General features: G+C 33.5%; 1 protein-coding gene across 8 annotated transcripts in view; it reads left to right on the forward strand.

The window, feature by feature from the left end:
* The window catches only part of Marchf1 (membrane associated ring-CH-type finger 1), a 410023-nt gene that overhangs the window by 113864 nt on the left and 277422 nt on the right, over positions 1–18737 (forward strand). For 3 of the 8 annotated variants that reach the window (XM_077792650.1, XM_077792652.1, XM_026395843.1), the window contains exon 1: positions 14820–14930. The exons of 4 other annotated variants lie outside the window; for them this stretch is intronic. In XM_077792650.1, coding sequence (XP_077648776.1) covers positions 14820–14930 — 111 coding nt within the window. Of the gene's footprint in view, positions 1–14789; positions 14931–18737 lie in introns of those variants that run through there. One more of the 8 variants, XM_077792655.1, reaches the window with a different exon arrangement.

Below are 18737 nucleotides of genomic sequence, written 5' to 3' on the forward strand. Positions count from 1 at the left end.
TAGAATTTAATTCTACTACATCTAGTAAAATATTCAACTCAAATGACTGATTTTATTATGTTACTTGTCTTAATTTTTTGTCAGTTTCTTCTAATTCGTTAAGCTGCTTCTTGACTAAATTAATTAATAAAAAACTTTAGTAGTAAATATGCTTCCTTGGCTAATCAAACTCAATTATTTTGAAACTTGCATATCATAAGATTAGTAGTTTTAATAAACTATCTAAAACAAATTTTTTCCTGGCACTTGATTTTGGATTATTCATATCTAAGAATGTTGGGCCTCAAATATTAACAAAGATGTGTTATACAGAAATATATAAGGGAATAAATATATAATTTTCCTATAATGCAAGTACAAATAAAATGCATGTCCTGTGAATATGATTTTTTTATGTGTGGTTTAACAGAGTCATATCCCTGTACTTTAACATACTAAACCAAACATTTATTTTAAAATGAATTTCTGAAAGTCAAGTCATTCTTCTCTTCTGCCTTTCACATTTCTATTCTTTTTGTCATGAGCTCCTCTAGAGGTCAAAGACTTGTATTAAAGTTTTCTGGACAAAACCCACACAGTGATAGAAGACAAGAGAGATTCCTTGTAGAGTCTTGATTTTGAATAGATGGTATTCGGCATAATACAAGCTAGATGCAGCACTATATTTAGACATTTGTTTTTCTTCTGATTATATTTCTCATTAAACACCCTAACTGTGCTAGATTACCTAAAAACAATTCTATTTATAATAAATTTTCAAATAACATTTGTAAATGAGAACCAGATCTTAATACAAAAGATAAAAGAAAAACATTTTGTCTCTCACATATGAAAGCTCATGGTGTATGTTCCACTTACTGTGTTATTTAGTTCAAGCCATCTTAATATTTCTCTGAGCTGTAACAACAACAACAAAAAGGGCAACATTTCTAGACTGGCAGTTCTTCTTAATTCATCCCAGGATGTTGGGTAACTCTGACAGCAATCAGGGAAGATATGCTCTTCAGATTCTTTCTCCTATAAGTTAATTTTAAATAATATATTCTTTCTGCAGTATGCCAAACACTATTCATAATATGCCAACAAACCAAGCCAAATCAAACAAAAACTTGAATAATTCTGCATAAATGCAATATCTCTACTACTTTGCCCATACTGTAAATGTATCTATACAAAAGTAAGAGTGATGGAAGATGGCATTGGTTTAAATGATACAGCTTTACAAATGGAAAATGTTCAAACACACCTTACCATGACAGTAGTCATTTGCAAGGACTAGAAACTTTGAATAGAATGTAGGAAATTTAAAAATAATTGAAAAATACTGAAAGTAGAAAAATATTTTTTTCTATCTATGAGTTATTACTTTTCCCCATATGACCTCATGGAAATCCTGGTTAGTCAGAGAATTGACTGTCAAACAATGTGAATGTCATATTTGGGACCCTTGATTCTAACTGAAATAAGCTCCAAAATCCTAGAATAAGAACAATATTTAAGTATGTATATTTCTTAGGCTTTGTATTTCTATAGTATCAGGAGAGTTTGCTATTTTGAGGAATGGCAATCTCTAATATTCTTTCCACCAATCCACTTACATGCTGCACCAAATAAAAACTTGGGATTTTATAGCCCATTGGGTCATGGACGATGTTAATGACAAGAAGGTCTTAGTTTCTAACAATATGAAATGTGGACAAGTTTTTATATAAACAATGTAAATCATGAAATGATTCATAAGTAGAGCTACCTAACTGCTTATAATATAAAATACTTGCTGGATTAATATTCTTTAATAGCTTTAGGGTTTTCTTATCATAATAGACCTTTATAGTATCTTTTAGTGGGCAAATTGCTTAAAAATTTTCTCTAATTTCTGTATATTTCTATCTCCCTTGGATTCTTGGACCAATGGAGGGAATTTTTCAACAGTACTAACATATACGATTCAATTTGTGTTTTTATTTGATGGTGAATTTTGAGGTCAAAGAAAGCTAGGTATTAATGGCCTTGAAGCAGCTTTTACACCTGTTTTGGAATTGCAGTCCCTCAGGTCAGGGCCTCATTTCTGCAACCTACTGCATGTGCAAAATTGAGTCTGCTCATCATCTGAGTCAAGCCATTGAGTTGTTCTGTTATTGGAATTCACCATCACCAAAGGTCATGGAGCATCTTTGTAACAAATTTCTGTAAGAATAGCCTACTATTTATACCTGGTTGCTACAAAATCCTAGTTAAACTTGTATAAATCTATAAATTATCAAACTTAGATGTACTTGGGGAAATAAAGCCTGATATCCAAATGTTACTAAACTCAATCATGTAATCCCCGAGCCACATCATCTATTCCTGGTTCTCTTCTCCTTTCTAGAATCTTTTTCTTTGGCAACAGTAACCTTATTTCTTCTAGACTATTATTTAAAGTTTCAGACATTTTTTTTTACCTTATGAATTAAATTTAAGAATTGTGTAACACATTGTAAATGGCCTTTTTTAATGTTACTTAAAAATCACATGGTCAGGAATATGTCAGATGGCAGCAGAGTATTGTATCATATTGGAGTTTCCTGTCTATTTCATCTGACTCTATTCATCTTTTTCTGGAAAAAAAAATCCTCTGAGATCGAGCACTACTAGGTTGTCACCACAGGCAATCTTGGGAAAGATGTGCAGGCCAGCAAAGTTCCTTTTTACTTTATTATGTCAAAAAAACAAAGTCTTCTTTTCTTCTTTTATCGCCAGTTTGACTTTTTTTCTCCACAATGAAACAGAATACATTTTAAATGTCAAATTTATTTTTAACTGGATCTTCACAGTTGCTGTTTTAAAAGTTACCATTCACACACCCAAATTTATCTTTCATGGGATCAGTTCCAAAATACATATTTGTGCACGTCTATGTGTGTATATACGTGTTTGTCTATATATACATATATACACATACACGCATATATTTCTTTTGTGGCAAAATTAGAAGTTCACAAAAACTCATTATTTTTAACATTTTCAAGTTATGTTTTTTTTTTCTTTTAGCATCAGGTGTTGAATAGTTTCCTACAATGTGTCTTTATCACTGGTTTGGAGCCAATGTTCTATTTATATTTAAGTAAATTTGCCATTTTTGTCATATCCTCACAAAATGACCTTGTCTGCTCCAGGTGGTAGACTTAAAAATTCTCAGTGTAAAGAGTGTTAAAAGTTGAATGATAAATTATTGGTTTTAATAAATATATTGAAGATATTTTCTTTATTTTGACAATTTTTGTGTGTTCTTTCCATGTTGATAATGATTTTCGATATTTTAATGTTAAATGTTAGAGTTGTGATCTGTTTGTGGTCCTTGGGGCTTAAAAAAACTGTTTGAAAACACTCCATCCCTTTCTTAGAGTACTTTCAATGTGGGTAGAGAGGCAGACAATGGACACCAGTGATAATTCAATGAAGGAACAAGGTCCCAGGTTCATGTAGAGAGGGAGGCAGGTTAAGTAAAGCAAGACTTTGCAGAGCTCTTGATGGAGTGCCTTCGTATAGACAGCATAGCAAGAGCATGAGAGCAAGAAGCAGAAATCCCAGGGGCATGAGTGCAGAGGAGGAGATGAGGAGACTGACCAGAAGATCAGGAAAAAGGAAAAAAGTAGAGGAAAAAGGGAAGTCAGTCAAAGTCAATATACATTTTATCTCTTTGAAATTTAAGTGTTGAGTTTAGTTATTAATTGATTATGAAAATTAATCAAAGCATGATCTTTCAAAACTAGATATGAATGCATATCGATGTCTGTACTATGGGGATTTGGACAAAGCCATTTCTGGAAATGGCCAAGAGTGGTCTGTAGCAAATAAGCCTAATGCAAAAGGAAACATCTTGGTGGTCAATGTCTTAGTCTTCATTCAGGTAAACTGTCCCTGATGAGAGGAACTTGAGTATGCAATAGTACATTATCGTATTTCTGCCATTGGAATACAATTCTGATTAGGTCACATAAAAATTTTAATACTAAAATAAGTAAATTCTACATAGTAGAAATATGATTTTGCATTCAATTAGTCTAAATAGGGAAGGAAATGTAATTTATACTTCTAATAACTATTAGTAGCTATCTGAGAATTCAAAGAAATCAATTAATCATCTATGTAGGGAAGGAAATGTAATTTATACTTCTAATAGCTATTAGCAGCTATATGACAATTCACAGAAATCAATGATAGAACACTAGGACTATATCATTCTTTTACTTCATTTTAAATAAGTACCACAGTTTGAGGTTGGATGGAGAGGGGAGAGAAAACTCATTATGAATGAGTATTAAAAATGAACTAACTTAACATGTAATTGCATCTTAGAAATATATTTATCTGAATGCCATTTTTATAATTTACAAAAAATTTTGGGAACTACAAAAATCCATTTAGAACATCAGTTTAAAAATAGGCTTAACCAATGTATAATAATAATAATAATATAATAATAACATTAATAAATGCTTAAGATACACTAAGACACATACTGAATGTGTGTTTACTCTAGAAACATTAGAAAACACTAAATTTTATAGTTCACTTTTGAGTTCCCTAGAGGTTAAAGTAAAGAGGGACATACATAACTTCTTTTAGAAAAATTAGTGTCAAAAATATAAAAGTATCACCAGGTTCAGTGACGCACTCCGGTAATTTCATCAGATCAGGAGTCTGAGACAGGATGATCGTGAGTTCAAAGTCAGCCTCAGCAACTAGTGAGACCCTGTCTCTAAATAAAATAGGATGGGAATATGGCTCAGTGGTTGAGTCCCCCTGAGTACCCTCAGAACTCTCCCCCCAAAAAAAAAGATAAAAATATCTCTTTGAATATAAGAAATTCAGTAGCTATTTCAACTAATAATATAAGAAAGGTAAGGAATGGAGGACTTCAGTAACTTAACAAGGGGAAAACACAGGGAAACTGTATATGACATTTTTGAAACTAAAGTTTTGAAAAACTTATCTAAAAAACTACATTCGAATAAATGGTAAAAGTGCTGACACAATCATCTCAAAATCAATTGAAAGGGCACAAGTGTTTAAAAATATGACTAATGTTGGAAGTCATTTTCAGGCTCCATGTGGCTGCAAAATATAGAATTTTTCACACAAAACATGCAGGCATTCCAATGACTACTAAGATGGCAAGACATAAATGAGATGAATTATAAAATTATTATAATCACAACTTAAATTCATGTAGCAATGCATGTTCTTAATAAATCTATATGAAACATCCTCCTAATAATAAGTCAAAGACTTGTTATGATTTTTGGTAGGGTGTACTAGGGATTGAACTCAGGGGCACTGAACCACTGAGCCAAATCCCCAGCCCTATTTTGTATTTTATTTAGAGACAGGGTCTCACTGAGTTGCTTAGCACCTCACTGTTGCTGAGGCAGAAAGCCTGGCTTTGAACTTGCAATCTTCCTGCCTCAGCCTTCTGAGCCGCTGGGATTACAGGTATGTGCCACCAAACCCAACAATGGTTAACTTTTTAAGATAAAAAGATGTTTCACATTGGAAAAAATTGTAAATCCATATTTTATTCAAATACATTTAAATGTGTTTATAAAGAGCTACTCAAAAAATGTGAGTTTTCTTAAACTCTTCTTATAAATTTACAGTTTCAAGCCCAAGATAATAGAATACTGAGGAACTGTACATGTCTTGTGTAGATGGCAAAGTGTGTCCTTCAAAGGTACTGCCTTAAACTTTTTAAATTTCTCTCTCTCCAAATTCCCTCATTTCTGGCAGAGACAGGGGTGGAAACTGGCTTATCTTGAGCCCAGAGATGTTAATTTTTTTGGAAAGTTTGAATAAAATCAATTTGACAACTTCTGAGTACTGCTATAATACAAACTTTTCTGCCAGCTTCATAGGTTATTTATTTATTTCACCCAAAGAGAAAAAAAATATCTCCACTCAAAATTTTGAACATTATCTGCAATCTTTCTCTATAATAAATGCCCAAACCATATAATTTAGAACAGTTTATTAGAGTTATTAAGTCACTAGCCTTTGGGTATATGCACTTCTCTACTGGTTATTGCTTAGAATTGTATATTGAAATAAAATGTTTCTAAAGATCTGAAAAAATAGACTACAGATTTAATTTTTAAGTAACTTTTTAAAACAGTTTTAGATTTATAGAAAAAAAAATGCAAACATAATATAAGGAACTCCCATGTACCTTATACCCAGTTTCCCCTATTTTTAACCTTTTATGTTAATATGACACATTTGTTACAACTAGTGGAAAATACTGATAAATTTTTATTAACTGAAATATGTCCTTTATCCAGATATCTTTAGGTTTTATCTAGTATCCTTTCCAGTTTCCATTTGGCATACATTACATCTTGTTGTCACAGTTCCCTGGGCTTTATTTGGCTGTGACAGTTGGCTAGATTTTCTTCAAGTTTTGTTGTTGTTGTTGTTGCTTTGTTGTTTTTGTTTGTTTGTTTTTGTTTTGATACTGGTGATTAAACCCAAGAGTGCTTAACCACTAAGCCACATCCCCAGCAATTTATAATTTTTTTTTTTTTAATTTTGAGACAGGGTCTCACTAAGTAGCATAGGTCCTTGCTAATTTGCTTCAGGCTGGCCTTGAACTTACGATCCTCCTGTCTCAGCCTCTTGAATTGCTGGGATTACAGGCATGCATCATCAGACATTCCTCATGTATGATGATTTGACAAGTGTGCAGATTAATGGTCAGGTTTTCATAGGGTGTCCCTCAAATGAGATTTTTCTGATTTGCTTTTTCCTATTGATTACCCTGGAGTTCAGCATTGGGGAGAGAGGAACCCCAAGTTAGAGTACCACTTGCAGGACATGGTGAGTCAACATGACTTAACCCTGTTGATCTCCTGCCCATGTGGGGTTTGCCAGGTTTCTCCAGTTTAAAGATTCTCTTCTTTTCCATCTTTCCATATTGTACTCTTTGAAAGGAAGTTGCCACAGTCTACAATGAAGTGGGAAGTGATATGCCCCTTTTGTATTTGACAGTGGATTTTCTACGTAAATGTTTGTAATTCTTCATAAAATATTTGTGTATTCTCTCCCATTTATTCTTTATTCAGTCATGCATCATATCACTAAAGACTCATGGAATTATCTGACACTTTGGGTTACACTGTGGTACTACTTTATTTCGTTGTTTAAATTATACCAGCTTTGGTCTTTGGGGGCTGGTTTCTTTGGGTTCTGTGTCCTTTGAGATAAACCCCCAGTTGTGTTTTGTCTGTGACTTAATTTGTTTTGATTTGCTTTTCAGCACTTTCTTACTTTATAATGCTCTAAGTTTCTCCAGGCTTGTCTTGCACTCTTTCTGCCAAAGTCTGGGAATCAGTCAGATGAAGCACTTGTGGTACCTTTTATTGGAAAATAGTATTAAAAACCAAGATCTGGACATCAGGTTTATTCCTCGCTCCTGGGGTTTCAATGCCTCTGTATTTTCTCAGCTGACAGAACAAGAGATAATATGTGTGTATGCTAATCCATATACAGATATGCATACCCATATATATGTATATATCTTATAAATATTCCTATGTGTAATCTTTATGTCTGTATTAAACTAAAAATGAGCCCATAGTTCATAGAAGTCTCTAACTCTGATCCATGACTACCTGGTTCATGCTTTCTACACTTGCTTTTCTGCAAACTTTTTCTCCTACGTTGAGAAACTTGACTCTCATGGTCCAACATTTACTTAATTGGTCTGCTCCAGTATTCATTTATAGTGCTGTCAGAGTCATTACCCCATTCTTCCATGGGGAACAATACTGTGAACTGATGCACAGTGCTGTGTACAATATTTTGTGCCTCTAGCCTTACAGACTCCATTCATTTCCAAAGGTACTTAAGAGAGTATATTTTCCCACATTCTCTTCAGTGAGGGTTTTCTATGTGTTTGTAATGTATTGCGATTATATTTTTCACAGTCTGCATTTTATTGTGGAATTCAGAACCTCCTATGTGAGATATGAATTTGCATACTAAAAGGTTAAAACTGTGAGCAATAAAGTTCTATAGAGGATCAAAAATGCAGAATGTAATGTATCCACTCTCCACTGTCATAGAGAATAGTTTAGATGCCCTTCCACTTATTATTTTATTGGCACTATAGAATTTTTGCCTTTTCTAGAACATCACATAATTGGAGTTAAAAATAAAGTCCTTTTCAGTCCAGGTTATTTAATATAGCAATATGCATTTAATGTTCATGCATTCATCTTTATGTCTTCATAACTTATCTGCTTCTTTATGAATAGTATGTCATTATATGAATTTATCACAATTTGTTTATCCATTCACCTATTGAAGGACATTTTTATCACTTCACGTTTTGGTGATTATTGTCAAAGCTGTAATAAACATTTTCATGTACATTTTTGTGGGGTTTAAATTTTTAAATCCTCCATGAATACAATTGTTGAATCTGGCAATTACCTTAAAATTTATGATAAAACTATGGTTATCTTTGCAAAAAAAAATAGAAAGTTGTCTTCCAAAGTGGCTGTACCAATTTGAATCCCAACAAGCAATCAGTAAGAGTTCCTGTTACTTTACATCCTAGGTAGCATTGGGTTAGTACCAGGTTTTTGGAGCTTAATCCCTTCAATGGGTACATAGAGTTGTCTCATTTTTATTTTACTTTGCAATTATCTAATGACACATGATGCTAGCATATTTTCATATGTGTATCTTCTTTGTTGAGATGTCTGTTCAGATTATTTTCCCATTTTATTGGGTTGTTTTCTTGTTATTGAGTTTTGAGAATTCTTTGTATGTTTTGAATACATCTTAATCTTGTATGCATTTTGCAAATGTTTTCTTCCAGTTGCTGGTTTTCCTTTTTTATTCTCTTAAGAGATTTCCAGAGAGCAGAAGCTTGTAATTTTAATAAATTCCAACCTTAGCCTTTTTCTTTCACATATCATAATTTTAGCATTGTATTTAATACCTCATTGCTAATCCCAAAGCCACCCACATTATTCCTATCTGTTCTAGAAATTTTAGAGTTTTGCATTTACATTTAGCTCTATGTTCCACTTTGAATTTCATTCTGTGAACACTGTAAGGTCTGTGACTAGACATTTTTTTAACAAGTGCATATCCAGTTATTCAGAACCATTTATTGAAAAGACTACCCTTTTTTCCATTGGATTACCTTTGCTCCTTTGCCAAAGATGAGTTGACAATATTCTTGAGTCTATTGATGAACTCTGTATTATGTTCCATTGTTTAATATATTATTTTATTAGTATTGTACTGTCTTGTCTACTATAACTTTATAGTAAGTTTTGAAACACTGTGTATCCCACAACTTTGTTCTTCTTTAGTTGTGTTGCCTAGTCTAGGTATTTTGCCATCCTACATAAATTTTAGAATAAGTTTGTCAAAATAGCTTGCTGGGATTTATATTGGACATTGCACTGAATTCATAGCTCAAGTAGGGAAGAACTTATGTGTGAACAATTTTCAGTCTTCCCATTTATGAACAAACACTATGACTGCTATCGTTGAGTTTTTATTTTTTAAATTAAAGTTCTATAGTTTTCCATATGAATCCTGTAAATATTTTGTTATGTTTATGCAGAAATGTTGGTGCTCTTAATTTCCAAAACCCAGTTGTTCATTAACAGAGATAAGCAAGTGAGTATATAGAAAAGCAGTTGGCTTTTGTATATTAACCTTATATTTGGGCAATAGTTCTCCAACTCTATTATCACTTTTTTCTCCTTATAGTATTACAGCTGTACATATGTTAAATCTTTTAAAATTATCCCATAGTTCTTAGATGTTCGACATTTTCTCACATTCTTTGTTCTTTCCTGTTTCATTTTCTAATGTTCATTGGAGCAGTTGGTGTGAATTATAGGAATGCATGTTACAGTTTTCTGGATTTTCAGGGACAAACTCTTGGAACACACATACGCATACATACTTTCATGGAAGAAAAATTAATTCTCAAATATATACAATCTAGTAAGGAAGGGAAACATATTTCTAACTACCCCCTTCCTTCTCCTATTTGTAAGATATTTCTTTCATTATAGAAATCAAACCTCATTATTATCCTATTGGGATGGAGTATGTGTCCAATAGGTGAGACATAGTTCTGAATGATACCTGAGCTAAAAAAAAACATACACAGCCAAAACTCAGAAATTGTTCATTGAAAAAAAAAAAAAAAACCTTGAAATTCTAGACGAGGGCCATTTTCAAGTCTTACATTTGAGGCCAAGAGACACCTTCCCAATTGTCTGTATGTGGTAAACAGAGAGAATATTTATTGAAGGTCATAATCACACTTGACTGGATATAATACAGAATAGGCAAATTTGAGGAAGAAGATAGTTGAAGAAATAGAGATGTATGTAGGGGTAGACAACTGTGTTTTTCTGCGGGAAACAAAATACTGATTTTTTGATTAAATTAAATTAGACTTGGAATAAAGTAAGGTGAGCATATGAGACTCACTTGAGCAAATCAATCAGGTTTCCAGACTGCAGAGCTTCAGGCGGTGTTTTATGTGAATAGCATCCAGTAGCACAATGCCATTTGCACGGGTGCTGTGTGAATGAAGCCCTCTGGGTTGTGCCATCCAGCTTATTGTGAAAGGAGCCCTTGGAATAATAACAATTTTAATTTTCATGTGAATTACTTTTAATCTTGCTTCTTTTAAGAGTCTTCCAAAATCAACCTTTCCTGGAACACGATACTAAGTTAAATGTCATTTCTCAAAATATCTACAGTGGCACTGCACTATCATTGTACATGTATCTCAGTACATGTAAGAGATTGTGTACTTGTCTCTTCCCCCTCCTGCCTCTAAGCTCTGGGTCTGTTCCATCTCTGTACCCAGGACTCCAAACTCAGTGTCTGGCACAAAGGAAGTATTCAGTAAATGTTTCCTTCATTAAAAGTAAATTATTCTCCATAAGATATACCCAATTGCCTTATATTCTTTCCAATTTTAATTTGTTGTCAATTTAGTCCACAGAGAATGCACTATGCTCCTATTTATTAAATTAAATATCTGCTTGGAGTGGCATATTAAAAATTAAGCTTAGTTAAATCTCAATTTCCTGTGATCATTATATAAGTTGCTCATTGCTGCATCTCATATTAGCTTGGTTCAGTGGTTAGATAGCAATTAACATGAATGCTTAATGACCACTTTCCTATTCTGATATATTACTAATGATACTTACAGTTTAAAGTGCTTTAGGGTTAATTATAAATGTTTATAATTTTCCTACCCTTCTGGCTGACAGTACATTCTTAGACCTAGGAATATGATGCAGGCTTCAGACCCTTGTAGGAAGAAGGCTGGTCTGCAGAGGCTCAGCCATCAACATTTTTAACTCTTTCGTTCTTCCAACTTGCCTACACTATTTCTAGAATTTCTACTTTAGCATCAATGATACGGAAATTTTTTTCTTTGAAATGCGATACATAATTTGATTGTTTCTGGGTGACAAAACAGAAGATATTTTTTGAGGGAAGTCACAACAGTCTGGGACCCAAAGGGATTTAAGGAGTGAGGCAATGGATCTCTCCATTTTATCCCTGTCTTTCTTTTCAATTCTCTTCTACACCCAAGCTGCTTCTATTGAGATAAATTAGAGATTGGATTCTCCTACCTTAGCAGAAGCATATTATAAAGAACAAGTCATAAGACAAAAATTCTATTTTAAAATATAATATGGATGGATATCCAGACATAGTAAAGCAACCATCACAGGCCTTTTGTAGGTTTCTCATTAAAATAATAAATATTAAGTGGTCACAAACTATGTAGTTTGGTATTGTCTATTATTTCACACATTTATTTTTCTTTATAAATATTTCTATGAATATGTCCAAGCTGAATCACAAGCTTTCCAACCTATAGAAACATTATGTTTCTTTTCTGTTTTCTCTTGTCAGTACAGTGCCCATCTTTAATACTTAATTCTTATTATTAACATTATTTATATGAAAGTATGCATTTTAACTCTGAAATATTTAGCTCAACTAATAATTCTAAAATTAAGATAACTGATACATGCAATAGCAAATCAGAATGCAGTGGATATTTTACTGTAATATATATTTTGGTTGGTGTAGCCAAAATCTAATAGTTTTTATCAAGATGACTTGGTGATAGCAGGTCCGCAAAACAGTTCAAAAAGATGATTTGCACAAGCCAATTTCAGGGAGTGGGTCAGGATGAGTAGACAGTCACCTTAGAGTTAAGCAAATGAATGTATAAGTCACAAAATTAGGGATCAGAAAGGACCCAGTGATTCTCAGACTAAAAAATTCTCTAGAGTGGATTATTGTATAGTCAATTCAAATAAGAAGTGAAAGTAATCTTCATCTCATAGCTCTCTTCAGCACCTACAATATCATGGGAGTTGGGGATAAATACTTATGGATTAATGCCTACCAAATAAGGAGTGATGTGTGTACCACGACCACCATCACATATCAAAAGCATGCTGAAAAAGAAGTTATACTACTTCATTTAAGAAGAAGTTGGCTGCTTCACAAATACACCTCAGAATGGATACTGATGATACAATAATTTTGTGGACCACTAATTGATGCTTTTTATTCATGCATGAATTCAACATTTTATTATAAGTTCTAAAGTGATACGAAATTATACAGTTAAAATTTTTAAGAAGTGGATGGCAGATAACTTAGAAGTGGAACATTTGTTTATACTTGATGAAACTGTTTTGGTCATTATGTATCATTTCACTCTTTGCCTTTGAACAAAGATACTCATTTTCATTTACTCTTAGAGCACTTCAAGAAATGCAATTAAAAACTGATGAGTAACCAAGATAGTGTGTTCTGGGAATGTGGAAATATTTACTTTCGGTGAAGTGCAAATTAGTTGGATATGCAGATTTAGTATTAAATAGATAAGATATTTTCATAAAATCTCAAGCAATGTGTTTGAAAAGGCAAGCACCAATAATTTGTTGCTCATTCAGACAAAGGTTTTCAAGTTCCCTTCACCATTTCTCTGTATCTCAAATGAATGAGTTACTCATATTAGATAGTCAGTCTTATTAAGAAATTCATTTCGATGAGTATCTTAAACTTAATTTTTATGAAAGTTTTTATCACTTTCCTATTTACATTGTTCAGATCCATTTAACTTGAGTATTTTGTCATTTAGAGTAATAACTCATCAATCCATGGTGCAACCTTTCTTTGTTACTTTTCTTAGTGCTCTGAAATGTGCTATTTTGAATCCCTGAAATGTTATAAACCACCAGATTGCTAATTGCTTTGGATGCTGTGAAAAATAATTACTCCACATTATTTTTGATATTTAATTGACAGTGTAATGCATTTAACTAAAGACCTGCAATAAACTATTTCTAATTACTGAGGGTGGTGGAGTGGAAAAGTAGGCTGTAAAACTTTACAAGGAAAGCAATGTTTCTCCATTATGTTAAAAGTCCTTGTTGATAGAACTTTCTCAGAAACAAAAAAGTTCTCCCAAATGGAAAATTCTGGTAAGCTTTAGAAGGAGTTGTAGAGTAGTTCTAGTAATAATATAATAAGGATTTTAATAAATTATTATGTTTAAATAGATCATACAGTGATGTATGTCATATTTCTAAATTTACTATATACTTGCACTGAAATGTTTTTCTTCTACACCTGGCAGAACTTTACAAGAGGGATTATCAGGGATCTACCTGAATGAGTAATCTGTCACTGGTCTGTATTCATTTTATTCTGCTTCTGTAGGACATTTTGCTGAAAAGCAGTAACACATTTTATTTGTCATTGATACAGTCATGTACTGCATGATGACATTTTGGTGAATAACGGACGGTACATACAAAGTGAGATTATAATGGAGCTTAAAAATCCCCGAAGCCTAGTGATGTCACAGACACCTTAGACATCATGGTGCAAAGCATCATCCCTGTGTTTTCAATGATGCTGCTATAGACAGATCTACTGTGCTGCTAGTCATATAAAAATATAGCAATACAATTATGTGCAGTATGTAATGCCTGATAATAAACAACTGTGTTTCTGGATTATGCATTTACTATACTGTACTTTGCATTATTATTTTACAGTAAACTCCCACTACTTTTTTGGAAAAAGAAAATGTTTTCTGTGCTTTTCCAGAATCAGCAAAATCATCTCTTGTTTCATGGAGGTATAGGATTTTCACTTGTGTTTGTGCAAACATGAGTATCAACATCTCATAATGTTTTATGGTTCCATTAATAGGCCAAATCCTGTGATTGAACTAGGCCATCCAGGTCTAAGAAAGTACATTCCTTGATGTTCTCACAACACCAAAACTACTGCCAGACTCCTTTCTCAGAACATATATTAACTGTTAACTTACTTGTGAGTGTTGGCAGATATTATCAGGGGGTAGGTCTGTTCTTGGCTCCCATGGTAAGAACCTATCACTACAAACAGATCCCTGGAAATAATACTTAGAGCCCAGTGCAAGAAACTTATGTTTCTAGGAGAATCACAGACAAGCCATGAAAGTGTTAGGTTCTTTCAGAAGATGTGTACTATTTTCACTATCCTGTGGCTCCCAGATATTATTAATATTATTTGGCATATTGTTGTTTTCCTATTCATAATTCCTTGTTAAAATAAAATGCCCCCAATGGTATTTCTTTAAATTGTTGATTTAACTTCAATTTTTGTGTATTTTCCAAAACATAACTAAAATAAGTGACTGTTTCAGGGAATGTAAATTATTTTCAGAATTTCAGAAATTGAAAAGGGAAAAGAGGAAGGAGAAAATGCTGGGCTGGTGTGAAGCGATAGCCCGTAACCCTCACAGAATCCCAAACAACACGCGAACACCCGAGATCTCAGGGGATTTGGCTGATACCTCACAAACCTCCACATTGGTGAGTGGAAAGTTATTTTACCTCACAATGTCTTATACTTAAATGGAATGCTAAGAAATGGGGAGAGGATGTCATGCTAAGTAAGTGTTCATCTCCTTTATGGTTGTGTTTGCTTTCTGGTATAATATTCATTTAAATCCAGTTTAATGGATGGCAATAAAATATCTTATCTCAATTAACTACAAATATCATGTAACAGTACAATTTAACTTAAATTAAACAATTATTTCTTTTTCTTTCTTTTACTTTGGAATTATTCTTAATTATGTTAGCAACTTAGAGAAATTCTAAAAGTTCTTGGAATCTATAATTCCATTATAACTGTATAATGGAATCATTGTGGGGAAAGCAAATGAGTCAGCCGAACACAATTAAAGAATTAGAATCATACTTTCTGTATTTTCTTATACTTTTTCTAAAAATATCTGAGTAAAAGTATTAAAGCCTGGTGATTTTCACCAGTTGTGAATTAAAGGGCTGCAAAAATAATTTGAAGAACAAATCAATAATATACTCTGCAATGTTTTGTTTTCAGCTTTAATTAGCCACTATTTTCCAGTAATAGGAGTACATGATTCATTGGCAAGAGGACTTTTAAATATTCTTTGCTTAGATTTTGGCTATAAAATAATTTTTTTTATTTAAAGATGGAAAATTCCATTCACTAAGTTTTAAATTAACATTTAAACGTATATATTATCATGTTATCATCTTATAAGAATGTGCATGTTTCCATTAGCCTATTTTACTAGTTGATAAACATATAATTAAATATCACTTGGGCTGGGGATATGGCTCAAGTCGTAGTGCACTCGCCTGACATGCTCGGGGTACTGGGTTTGATCCTCAGCACCACATAAAAATAAAATAAAGATGTTGTGTCCACCGAAAACTAAAAAATAAATATTAAAAATCTCTCTCTCTCTCTCTCTCTCTCTCTCTTTAAAAAAATCACTTAATGTTATCCAGGGTTTTATTTTAACTTTTGGTTTATTTGAAAATTTTTATTACTTCATTGTCTTAGTCTGTTTGTTCTACTGTATAAATGGGTGGCTTATGACAAACAGATTTGGATCATGGACTTTTTCTGAACTGTGAGACTATAAAAATTTTGTGTTGTCAGTATAGTGAGTAATGCTTCCTCTTCATGAGAAAATGGAACATGATATGAATATTTAATGACCATAAAGGTAGATTGTGGCAGAGATGATATGGGTGCTCTCTAATGCCATCTCCTTTTCCTGGCTGTAAAGGAGTACAGCATTCACTACCTTCCCTCAGATTGGTTCCTAGTCATGGTCAGGGTGTCCTTGGGGGGAGGAAGGAGTGACAAGCTCCCTTGGGCCTCATCTGTAAGGTCACTGGTCCCATTCATGGAGGTTGCACCCTCATGGCCTGATCCCTTCCCAAAGGCCCACCTCTGATTACCATCACCTCAGGGTGAGGATTTCAGCATATGAAGTTCTAAGAGGACATAAACATTCCGATCACATCATTAATGTAGAGATAATGATCCTGAATAAACATTAGTGAATGAATGTCACAGAAGCAAGGAACAGGATTCTGGTTGACAAAACTTAAAAGTAGCATCAAAATCCTGCTTAAATCCCTTCCTTTTGGATTGCTGGGGGAGGGCTAAGGGTATGGAGAGATGGGTGCGATACTATTGGATATTCAGAGTTCTAAAGAATAGATTCTTTGAAATTATCACCTGTGCTGTGTCATTTCACTCTAACACAATCTTTTGCTAAGTTATCTTTTACAATAAAACTGCTTGTCATACAATAAACCTGTGTTATACAATATAATAAAACTGTGTTAGACGATATTTATACATACAGCTGATGACTGGAATTGTAGCTCAGTGATGGAGCACTTACCTAGCATGTGCCAGGCCCTGAGTCAGATTCTCAATACCAGAAAATAGATACATTCTCAAGTATCAGTCAATAACTAAAAAAAATTTAAATAAAGAAATATTTTCTTCTGTAGTTCTAATAAAGGAGCTTTTAGTGCTTAACTCCTATTTTATGGAATCATAAATCAAAAATCACATAAAATCTTGAGCAAACACTTGGCCTAGCTTTCTGCCTATAACCAGTAACCTAATATTACCTTCATTTCACAGAGGTGTATTGTGGCCCAGAGAAGTTAATTGACTTACGGATAGCTGGTAAAGATGAAAGGGTGACAGGTAACAGGCTTCTGAAGGCCAGGCTTTTCTACTAAGCACACCATCTCCTTTTCTTGATGACATTTTCTTCCCATTCAAATAATTTTAGTAGAAAGAAAGCTATACCAAGTTATCGATTTAATTAAATGCAGTAGTTATTTGATACTGTATTAGGGGAATAACCTCAAACCATTGTAGCACATAAACCTCAAACCTGTTTCTTAACAAAGAGAAATAAAACATTTCTTTCTCTTCTCAGAGCCTGATGTGTGTTGGGCAGCTGTCCTTGGATGTTTGCTGCCTACCAATAACATTCCTTCCATCTTCTGATGCTGCCCTCTTAAACATGTGACCTCTTGGGTCACTAAGGAAAATAAGGAGATTGGGCCCTTAATGCACGGAGCAGCCTTGAAAGCCTGGGCCTCATCCAATTGGCCCAAACCTAACCCCTTGGCCCAATTAAAGTGTAAGAGAAGGTGGTGAAGGTTGTATTCCTATGCAGCAAAGGAAGTGAGATGGAATTAGTAAACAACCATCTCATCTCTGCCACCGCCCACTTCTCACGAAAAGATGAGTATTTCACGAAATATTCAATGCATGTTTCTTTCTTTCATAAAAGGGAGCATTATTCTCTAGACTGACAACACAAAATTCTTCTCGTCTCAGAACTCAAAGTTCACATTGTCCTCTTCAAACAATGGTGACAGTGGTGACCATGATCAAATTATCTGCCTCTAATCAATGTACAAGAGAATAATGCTTTTCCCCATGTAATGGAGATTATGAAACCAGGAGTTGATTTCAGTGTTAAATACCTTGAGTCTCCTATTTCCAGAATCTTGGCATTCTAATTTTCCAATTCCTTGAAATCTTATTAGGGTTCTGATAGTTTTGCTTCTGACAATCCATGTGTCTGGATTTTTTTTTTTGGCATGCCTTTTACCTCACTCTTCTCCCATGTCTCTATCAAGTTGATCTTGTCTTGAAAAATATGTATAATACAGAGAAATGGGTTTACAACTTGGAGGTTATAGCTTGATTATCAGGATAGAAAGCTGAGTTAGGAAATTAACAATACACTGGGAAATTTCAAATGCTATCATGATAAAAATTTGCTTCTGTTCACAATTCAGTCCAATATAGGTAACTTGACTTATCAACAAAGAATGCAGGGATTCGTTTCCTCACATCTCATGCTGCTATTGTTAAAAACATGGCTTTTGAACTTATCAGAGAAGGGAAAGAGAATGAGTGGTTAATCATGAAACTACATAGGTAGGTGTAAAAGTGATGTGCCTCTCACTCTGTCCTCATACCATTGGCTGGAAATCATGGACATATGCAAATACATATGTAAGAATGCTGGGAAAAATAGTCTTCCTCCATGACACAAATAGGAAATGTAAGGTATTTAGTCAGTCTCTATCGCAAATGCATTCCTTCCTTGTGAAGTAATCTTTTTGATTTGCATTTTCACTTTGTATAAGCATACATTTATTATTATTCCTCTGCTGTCAACCAGAGCATTTTAGGCTATCAAGTATAAATTATATGCCTTCTAAAGATGATGATGATCACCATCATGATCACGATGATGGCTGTTATGTTCCAGGACCTTTTCTAAGCATATTACA

Source organism: Urocitellus parryii, chromosome 14 (genome assembly GCF_045843805.1).
Source record: "Urocitellus parryii isolate mUroPar1 chromosome 14, mUroPar1.hap1, whole genome shotgun sequence".
Lineage (NCBI taxonomy): Eukaryota > Metazoa > Chordata > Mammalia > Rodentia > Sciuridae > Urocitellus > Urocitellus parryii.